Raw genomic sequence first — 10,051 nt, 5'->3', positions numbered from 1 at the left:
TGTATGCAGTTTTCGGGTATCAATGGAGTTCTCTACTACACTCCTCAGATTCTTGAACGGGCTGGCGTAGATATTCTTCTTTCGAGCTTCGGACTAAGTTCTATCTCTGCATCATTCCTCATCAGTGGTTTAACAACTTTACTCATGCTCCCAGCCATTGTCGTTGCCATGAGACTCATGGATGTCTCTGGAAGAAGGTATATATATCAAAACCTAAAGATTCTTTTACATGTTTCCTTGTTTGGCTCATGATTCTGAAATCATCTCTGTTTCATTTTACAGGTCATTACTTCTCTGGACAATTCCAGTTCTCATCGTCTCACTTATCATTCTCGTCATTAGCGAGCTTGTCCACATCAGCAAAGTCGTGAACGCAGCACTCTCCACGAGCTGTGTCGTGCTCTACTTCTGCTTCTTCGTGATGGGTTACGGTCCGATTCCAAACATCCTCTGTTCTGAAATCTTCCCAACAAGAGTCCGTGGTCTCTGCATCGCCATTTGCGCTATGGTTTTCTGGATAGGAGACATTATTGTCACTTACTCACTTCCCGTCCTCCTCAGCTCGATTGGACTAGTTGGTGTTTTCAGCATTTACGCTGCGGTTTGCGTCATCTCATGGATCTTCGTTTACATGAAAGTCCCGGAGACTAAAGGCATGCCTTTGGAAGTTATCACAGACTACTTTGCCTTTGGAGCTCAAGCTCAAGCTTCTGCTCCTTCTAAGGATATATAATTTGTAACCTTGATTCTTCTTCTTCATTTGCTCTGTGTACTTAAGATTCTCTTCATCCCCTTTTTGTTTTGTTTCTCAGATACCTTCATTTCGTTTTTGTTTCTTTCTTTTTCCTGTTTTATAATTAAAATCAATCTAATAATCCTTAATTTTCTCTCTTTCTAATTTCCATGACCAATACCTTGGAATCAAATTCTGATGGGAAAAAAAAGAAGACATAGATTTAGGCTTTTGGAGGTTTTACTACAAAGAAAATCTCCAGTTTCTTGGAACGCAAGTGTGATTCTCGAGGGAAAAACTGTATTTACAATTAGCTTAATGAGTCTCAGGTCTTATGCGTCTCCTCAGAGGATGAATTGCCAGTAACATTGTCCTGAGAATTCTTCTGGATATTTTCACCTTCGAGCTTGGTTCCGAGCTTGTATGGTCTCTGAAATTCTCTGGCATTTTGACTATCAATACTCAGATTATTCAACTTCTCCTCCTGTACCAAACAAACTCATCAATCATAATTCTGATACCCTACTGATTCCCCGGAAAATACAAATATTAGCTCTCAGAGAAAGAAAAAAAGCTTACATTCTGTAAAGCTTCGAGCTTCTTCTGCATAGCTTCATGCTCAGCTCGAATCCGGAAAGGAACACCTTGCTTCTGGTAAACATTGGTCTGGGCAAGGTCTTGATCTATATCGCTAACCGTGGTTGCAAAAGGATGATTAGCTGGTATCCATCTGATTGTATCAGGATCAACATCAGGCGGTATCGAGTCTCCTTCTTTGAGAAAAATCGTTGGTCTCTTCCATTGGTAAGCTCTTGACCTTCTTTTCTGATGAATAGTTTGTTCTTTCTCTGTAAGTGTGACTGGAGCTAGCCGATAGACTTTCCCGCACATCTCTACTGTTGAGTTTCCTTTATCAAGTTTCACAAATGGATTGTTGAATGGATCCTCGTAGTTAAGAGATTTGGAGCTGATAAAGAAAATGAAAAATATCAGAGGATTAGACAAGTTAGACCAAATGTGTAACACACATCCATCTACATGAATCAAAGATTTGGGTACTGTGATATGTCTACAGTCAAAAACTAGTACTTTATGTGAAGTGAGAACTGTAAAGAAGATAAAGAGTGTGTGAGTTGAGTTTCATACATGCCTCTTCTATCACCAGATCTCAGCTGGCCACGTCTAACAAGATCAGCAACCGAGCCAGCAGGTTGGTTATCTCTTGACTTTATGACTGCATAAGCCCTAAGAGCCGCGACCAAAACAGAAGCTGCGATGCAGATCCCGATCCAAATGCTGTTCCCTGAGCATTTTTTCATCTAAAGCAGAGAAGAATTTGTAATAACCAAATAAAATTCCAAATCCATATGCCGTAAGACACCAATGAACAGAAGAAACACCAGAATCTAAACACTAACATATACCAATCAAAGAAAACAGGGCTTAAACAAAACTAAGAACGTATAACATTTCCTATTCAGGACAGTAAACTAATCAACTATCCAGAAAAGTCAGAACAAATTCAAAACTTAGTCAACATCTAACAGATGTGCAATCTACAGTTCCACTATCACAGTGAAGGAGAATCATACATACCACGAAGACGACAGGAGGGAGTGTGGTAATCATACTCCGGAATCTCGAAACTGAATTCTCGGAATCACTGGGAGTGTTACTCTCCGTCGTAGCAACACCAACAACAACAACAACATCATCATTATCATTCTGAGTATTCTGAATATCTTCATCCGGAGTCGAGGAATCACCAATCGCTCTGCACACGAACCTTCGATTAGTTTCGACTTGAACCCATTTCAGATTTTCGAGTCTTCTTCTGAACACAACCAGATTTGAAGGAATCCGAAGCTTGGCTTTTCCAATCGACGACTAGGGTACCAAAACAATAACAACAAAAGACGCGAGATTTAAGATATGATTCACCGGAATTAGATAGAGGAGAACGAAGCAGTATTGGTAAGTCTTAAGTGGAGAAGAGATGGGTTCGATTTTTACCTGGACATTGCAGAGAGAGTGGAGTTGGAGAGAATCAATGGACGCCATTTCATGCCAATGAAGGTCCAAACAATTTCCACGTTTTATGTCAAACTCATATGTTATTATTATTGTTTATATATAGATAGATGCACCAAATAAACAAGGGGATCCGTGGCGCAATGGTAGCGCGTCTGACTCCAGATCAGAAGGTTGCGTGTTCGATTCACGTCGGGTTCAATACCCCGAAAATATATTCGGTAATCCCCAAAATTTTCTTTTAATGCACGTAGGCCGTTACGAGAATCCAATAAGACCCCTTTTGGGCCGTTGAAAGAATCAAAAGAGTGACCCAACCCAACTAGACTAAGTTTATTCTTCACCGGTGCTTTTTTTTCTTCACCACTATCAAATATTCTCATAAAAACAAAACTTTTTATTAATTTATTTATATAATAATAATAATAATAATAATAATAATAATAATAATAATAATAATAATAATAATAATAATAAAGGGATCAATAAAACTGTATATATAAAAGGTGAAATCATCGATCGAATCCACCCACTAGAAATGGAACTTTCTAGTCGTGCTAAAAGGTCGACACTTAGTATATAAACTACAGAGTTTGATGGATTCTTTGCCTTTGCCATTTTTGTTTTATCTCTATTTTATATGCCTGTCTATGTTTATATTTAGCATATGCGCACACACACACTATGAATCCACACTTTTTAAATTATAAACACACGGTTTTTTTTTCTTACTTTCTTTTTATTTTTGGTTTTCTTAATTATACCATGATAATTTATTTTTACATGTAGTAAACGTGAGCAGATAAAAGAAATCTTGTTTGCCAATTGCGTTTCATGCAGTAAATTATTTTTAACAAACAAATTAAACGTTGTGTTTTTCAAAATGTGAATGTAGTAATTTTGACATGTAATTTGTAAACACTATAATAACTATTAACTGATAAGTTTGAAACAATTATCAATGTGAAGTGTGAGCAATGATGTAAGAATATATTATTCAAAAACAAAAAAGAATATAAGCTAGACCGGGTAATACTCTTTTATATGGAAATATTTATTTTGCAACACTCGTTTTAAAAAGTGGTAATTAATCATTCACGTAATAAACAGAAACAATCAGTAATGCACAAAATAGTATAGTGTTGAACATAAATATGGAATCTCCAGCCTCATTGGTAAACTTTACAACTCTCATCATTTTCGTATAGTCCTTCGACAAAACATAAAGCATTCTCTTCACTTTATGGTTTCTACTTCTCTTTCCTGGGGGACGATTTCAAAAATATCCCTCACATGTTACTGTTCAAATTTTAATGATAAAATTTCACTATAAACAACATTTGTAAATTGTAATGAATGATCGTGAAACTCTACCTAACTTTTTACATAACGGAACTTCATAACTGAATACATGCACACACGGAAAAGACTGTTTTACACTCGATTCCTACGACCTCGCAACAACCTCACACGAGCTTCACGTACGAATTCAGCTCCCTTAAACCAAATTTTATATGAATCTATCCTGTAAATCTGTAATGCTTCAATATATATGCAGAGATTCTCTTGAAGCTCGTACTTTTTTTTTTTTTTAAGCCAATTCCCAAAAGTCGATACTTAGAGAATCATAAATAAATTAAAAAGCTTAACAAAAATGGTAGTGATAAATTTATGTACCTGATAATATGTTAAGAGTTATAAACCCTACACCTTCCCAAAATTGGTCTTATCAACAAAATGTTTATTGTTTTTGGAAACTTTCTGTTTACGGTTTGTGATTTTAAAGTACATCACACACACATGCAGGTACAAATCCTTACTAATTAAACAAATGAGATATCCATAAACTGAATTTCAGACTAATAACATTTTATTAAGGTATGTGAATTAGTATAATCTAAGAGATTATATTAAGAAATATCGTCTTTGATTTGAAAGAAAATATGATTTCAGTAATTTAACTATTTATATGCGTAAATATTCAATATAATATGATTTCTCTTACAGTCCACTATAATTTGAACTTTAGATTAATGGTCATAAGTTTTCGTTGATTTTAAAATGAATTAAAATTAAAATATAAATATCCCTTACACAACATGGTTAGCAGCACTAAGCACAAATAGTAGGCACTTTCCGTAGTGGACATGCTTGTGACCGGTGGACCATGCATCCGCCGTATATATTTAATTCAACGGCTCCCCTAAGAAACGAATAATACACATGTTAATTAGTTTCTAAATAACTAAATCACCCAATTGTTGTTGATAAACTAAATCATTCATTTAGAAATCTATAGTTCCCTTCCTAAAACATGTATTTTGTTAGGTCACAACTTAAAAAGCTAGAATACAAGACAAAAAGAATTTCTTGCAGTCATTTGGACTCTTTCTATTATATTATACTATCCCTATAACATACTAGTTTTATGATATTTCCACAAATATTTTAGCTCATTCTAAATTATGAGTGATGGTAGATATTTTTCGTAATGTATAATTCATCTAAAAAAAAAAATTCTATTTGGATTATTCATTTAATAAAAAAAATCTTAACTGAAAATTCACTAATCACAACAAATTAATATGATTAATGGACCACAGACTCGTGTAATAATTCTACAACCAGAACACAAAACTTAAAAAAGGTTGAAAAAGCACGAGAATTAGCTTGCTGCTTGAGCCAACATATTACATACAGTTTGTACCATACACACTGGCCAAGTTACCTTTCCCAATTACTAGGGAATATTCTATAATTAGCTATTATAATAATAATCATGTAATCACCTGATTAAATACTCCTTCGAATTCTAGTGCTTTCATTTGTTTATAGTAAAATTAAATTCAAATGGTTTAATATTGCATTCAGACATTAATAAACTGAAAATCTAATGTGCACTCCAGTTTTGTTTCTATATTCATATATACTATAATTTACTATTAACCAAGTTAAATACTTCTAGTGGCTACAGCTAGTGACTAATTGTTGAATTAAAAAAAAAAAAAACATTGACTAACTTGAGCTTCCTAGAATAGGCTATCGATCGATAGTGTCCACTGTCCACTAATGACCCGATACTATTTCCTCAAAATCGTATGTTTCATATTAAATCAAGTGTTGTTGTTCAATTTGTATTGTTTCACAAAAAGAGGATCTAATGATATACAGCAAAATTATACTCTCTAACGACATTATTTTTTTCCACAAAATTGGAAAACAAATACTATATATATTTTCGTACCGTAAATTTTTTGAATACCAGTCAAATTAATATGTAAACATAACAAGCTTGATCCTCGATTCGATGAAGTAAGTTTGAGTATGTCTCTATTGTTTTTACCAATTACATGAGTTTCATGATTATGATAAACCAAAAGAACTTGTAAAAGGTTCAATGCAAATCGTTAAATTTCCATTGCCATAATCCATACAACATTTACAAATTACAATAAGCCATGTACACATTAGAGAGAGAATAAACACTATCCAACTAAAAACTGATCTGCATTTAAATTTATAGAGTTTTCTAATAAAGCAAAAGGAAACTAAAAATAAATGAGTTCCAATTTCCAAAGAAATTAAAAATGATCATGGCAAGTATGAGTTGGGATCATATTCGCCTTGCTTGATTCGGATCTCAATCTCGGGCACGGACTCGGGTTCGGAGCTAGAGCTACCGGGTAAACCGCCACACTTGTGACATCTGGCAACAACCAAGATCTGACGGCAAGAAGGACAAGACGAGTGAGTACCTAGCCACGTGTCAATGCATGAAACGTGGAATCCGTGACCACACTGCGGCAAAACCCGGAGCTCGTCCCCGGCGGAGAATTCCGTTAGACAGATCGCGCACTCGGCGAATTTCTCCGACGACGGTGACTCCGGGGAGAAGGTGAGCTTCGGGAGTGACTGGAGGACTTTTTTCTTCAGTCCTTTGTTAGCCGCTGCGACCGGAGGCGAAGGAGATTGACCTTGATGAGATCCTGACGCGGTTCTGTTTCCTGCCGCGAGACGACGGAGCCAGACGCATCGAGAAACCGCTACGAGGCCAAGAACGCAAATCAAAGCGCAGAGGAGAGCAGCGAGGATGACGATGAGATCGGAGTTCAAAGCGGCCGTGGAGTTATCAACCGCTGGCAAAGGAGAGTTGGATTCAACGAGGAGACGGGAGAGAAGACGTGCCATTGAAGCAAGCAAGATGAGAGAAAGAGAGAGAGAGAGGTTTGTTCTGTTTATGTTATGCTTGAAAAAAATGGAAGATGATTGATTGAGTTTTGAGTATGAGATGAGATGAGATGAGAGGTTTTAGGAATGAGAAAGAGATGCAGAGGTTTTTATAGACAAGAGTTCTCTTCTAGTTGGTTTGGTCTTATTAAAATTATCGTTGTCGGTTAAGGTTATTTCAGTCATTTACTACGCGTTTTTTTAATAATATTTGATGTTTTAACACTTGTGACTTGTGTGTTATCGTTGCTTTCGGTGTTCGACTCATTTGGAAATGAAAATATTTGTTTATCTTATTGATATTAATTAATGTCTTTGTCATAATTTTATAATTGTTCTTACATAAAAAATACTTTAAATGATAATACAGGGTCAGATATTATAATTAAAGTTCAATTTTTTTAATAAATGAAATAAGGTCATGTAGTAGTTTGAGTGAATAGTACATTTGTATTTTTCTAATCAAAAATCATTTTACAAGTCTAAATTAAAATTATTATTAAATTTTAAATATATAAAATAACCAGAAAAGTAACGCTAGAAAGACTTTTTTTTTATTAACGAAATTAATGATACTTAATTTTGTTGCAGTGCATGGCCTGACCATATTTATTGTTGGTACTTAAAATATGCATGTAACCGAATAACTGTGGACTTGTGTTTCTCTGTCATTGGACAACGGTACGTTGGGGAACTCTCAGTTTAATCAGTACTTGCATTTGACTCCAGTACATGACATAAATGATAAAAGCACAACTTATTAGTATTTCACCCATAGTATACTTATGTTATTATAAGCCTCAATTTTAAATACTAAGATACAAAAATACTTTTGTGAAACAATATAAAATCTTTTAACAAAATTTTTTTTTTAATCATCAAATGGATTTTGAAATGACTCGAGTAAGTAATCAACACAACGCTTAATTAGTTAAGTATTTATCTTGCATTAGCTAGTAAATCAAGTTAAGATAAACAATGGAATAACTTTAGCTAATATAACTATAATAGACGGAAGAAATCACCTATTTTTATTTGCTATGACCGAATGTGAGTTTCTTTTTTGGTCACATGGTCCATTCAAAGTGCAAAGGTGAAATGTTCTCTTGACCAAAAAGGTTAAATAAATAAAACTCCATGGATGGTTGTAAATTACAAAGGCTATGTCAAATAAATAAATAAAATAAACAATTAAGAAAAATCAATAAAAAGGTAGAGTCTTAGTGAAGATCAAAGATGCCCTAGTAAAGAAAGAGTATTGCAGATGCCAATTTAACTCGAACCGTCCATAATAAGATCCTACATTTTGCACTCAAAAATAACTTTCCAACGTTTATTGGTCTATAATTTAATCACATTTTTAATTCGGATTTAATTAGAGTAGGTTAAACTGCTAATTCGATAGTTTTAAGTATCTGTTCAACTGATAATTTTGGTGGGAGAGAACTTAATGACGACTGCGCTTATGGAGAAATAGTATGATTCTTATTCGTTAATGCTAGTTGATTAGTATTCGTAAACCACAAAAGTAGACTGTATTAAATTATTTAACAAATGCAACTTTTAATGTAGTTAGTTAAATATTTATGCTAATTAAATCTCAGGTTTTGTAAGCGATTTCGTCAACCGAATATGGAGAATTGCTTTTGAGTTTTGAGGTACATACATTATTTTGTAAGGGAAACAACTCCGCCATCAGAATGATGCCACGTTTATATTAACTGATACATGTCAGCCCAACCGTCCTAAGAAAACGAAGACTGCGTGCTTGTTTGTGTTCAAACTGCAATACGACACTATATATGTTAGGAAATTTCTTACACAAAATATACGCATTCAAATAGACAGATATACAATATAGATCGTGTCGTCTTGTATAAGTACGAGGTCTATATATATACGTACAAATATACAAGGTCTATTAATGACATGTTTCTAGTTCTTATTTCGGTAAAGATAATTAGTATATATGTATCGTAGTTGTTCCAAGTTTAGTATTACTAGAGTTGAATACTTGAATTATATGTTCTAGATATATCAACTATGTGGAGAACAGTAACCAGAATCGGCCGAATATATGGTCGTCCTCGTGTATACGTTACTACTCTCTTGTCAATGGTCTTAAAACCTTTCTGTTCGATGATGATACATAGCTAACTTCAATAACAGGTGTAAGAGACTCAACGAATTGGTGAAGAAAGTGGAGATACACTTGTCAATATTTATCATAAAGGCTTTTTAGCTAGTTTAGAGATATCATTCTTCATTCATATATATTTCATTTCATTTTTTTTTTCTTTCTGAATTGTTTAATTTAGAACATTTTTTAAAGTGGAGGAAGGAGAGAAGTAATGGAAACACCTTAAACGTGACACTAATTAACAAACATTGAGTCCATCGATCAATATAATTTATATGTGTCGCTTAAAAAAATATTATAGTAAACATATATGTCAATTTTTACTATATATTGTGAATACAATATCCAAGTTTTGTTTTCTAATGAACTGATAAGCCAAACTAGTAGATAGAAATTTGAAATTTACTTTAAAATCTTTACATAGAAATAACAACACAAAACTAGACTTTAAAACGACACTTTATAGAACAGATGGTATTTGATAACCTGTTACAGTTACTAATGACTACGCTTAAGGAGTTAAGGGGTTATACAAAAACTAATACTAGTGACAGGTTTATAGTTAACCTTCCCAAAGAGAAGTAAAGGAGGAGAAACGTGTGAATCAGGAGTTTCCAAATATAGTAACTCGGAGAAATTAAAAATAAGTGTTAATTTTCTAGGTTGACTCTTTCTCTTCTGAGTGCACTCTCCACTTTCTGATTTCGCACCGCCCACTCCTTCTTCTCCGCACATGCTCTATTATTTTCTCGTTAAATATGGGATAGTTAATACGAAGATCACATCTAAACATGTCACTTTACAAAACCTTTTTTCAAACAACTAAATGATTATGGTTATGGGTAAGTCTATAATCATCTCGAATGACTAGCATATAAAAATAGTCAGAGCGAGGAGGAAACTTCGTTCCTCCACTAATT

The 10,051-nt window shown here is 34.1% G+C and overlaps 3 protein-coding genes and 1 non-coding gene across 6 annotated transcripts in view; 2 read left to right on the top strand and 2 right to left on the bottom strand.

Annotated features, from left to right (window-relative positions):
* The window catches only part of LOC104776206 (monosaccharide-sensing protein 1), a 5,003-nt gene extending 4,162 nt beyond the window's left edge, over positions 1-841 (top strand). For 2 of the 3 annotated variants that reach the window (XM_019243570.1, XM_019243571.1), the window contains exons 5-6: positions 10-197; positions 283-733. In XM_019243570.1, coding sequence (XP_019099115.1) covers positions 10-197; positions 283-733 — 639 coding nt within the window. Of the gene's footprint in view, positions 1-9; positions 198-282 lie in introns of all 3 variants that reach the window. The other variant, XM_019243572.1, reaches the window with a different exon arrangement.
* Positions 930-2,814, bottom strand: LOC104776205 (protein MULTIPLE CHLOROPLAST DIVISION SITE 1-like). The gene is made up of 5 exons (XM_010500222.2): positions 2,747-2,814; positions 2,330-2,620; positions 1,880-2,052; positions 1,313-1,700; positions 930-1,217 (listed from the first exon to the last, which is right to left on the bottom strand). Exons 1-5 carry the CDS (start codon positions 2,792-2,794, stop codon positions 1,059-1,061), a joined length of 1,059 nt encoding a protein of 352 aa, XP_010498524.1. The 5' UTR covers positions 2,795-2,814; the 3' UTR covers positions 930-1,058.
* Positions 2,894-2,965, top strand: TRNAW-CCA. The gene has a single exon. It is a non-coding gene; the product is annotated as a tRNA-Trp (tRNA).
* On the bottom strand, positions 6,156-7,066 carry LOC104776204 (RING-H2 finger protein ATL80-like). Its single transcript, XM_010500221.2, has one exon. The coding sequence runs from the start codon at positions 6,950-6,952 to the stop codon at positions 6,356-6,358; it is 597 nt and encodes a 198-aa protein (XP_010498523.1). The 5' UTR covers positions 6,953-7,066; the 3' UTR covers positions 6,156-6,355.

This window comes from Camelina sativa, chromosome 3, assembly GCF_000633955.1.
Source record: "Camelina sativa cultivar DH55 chromosome 3, Cs, whole genome shotgun sequence".
Taxonomy (NCBI): Eukaryota; Viridiplantae; Streptophyta; class Magnoliopsida; order Brassicales; family Brassicaceae; genus Camelina; species Camelina sativa.
This window is presented reverse-complemented; position numbering and strand designations above follow the sequence as displayed.

What these genes read in the sequence shown, in the direction of transcription:
- LOC104776205 (XM_010500222.2), bottom strand. Translation starts at nt 2,794, where the DNA reads ATGGCGTCCATTGATTCTCTCCAACTCCACTCTCTCTGCAATGTCCAG. An exon ending in ACTCTCTCTGCAATGTCCAG is followed by an intron (nt 2,621 to 2,746) that starts GTAAAAATCGAA and finishes TTGGTACCCTAG; the next exon opens with TCGTCGATTGGAAAAGCCAA. An exon ending in AGCTCGAAGCTTTACAGAAT is followed by an intron (nt 1,218 to 1,312) that starts GTAAGCTTTTTT and finishes TGTTTGGTACAG; the next exon opens with GAGGAGAAGTTGAATAATCT.
- LOC104776204 (XM_010500221.2), bottom strand. Translation starts at nt 6,952, where the DNA reads ATGGCACGTCTTCTCTCCCGTCTCCTCGTTGAATCCAACTCTCCTTTG.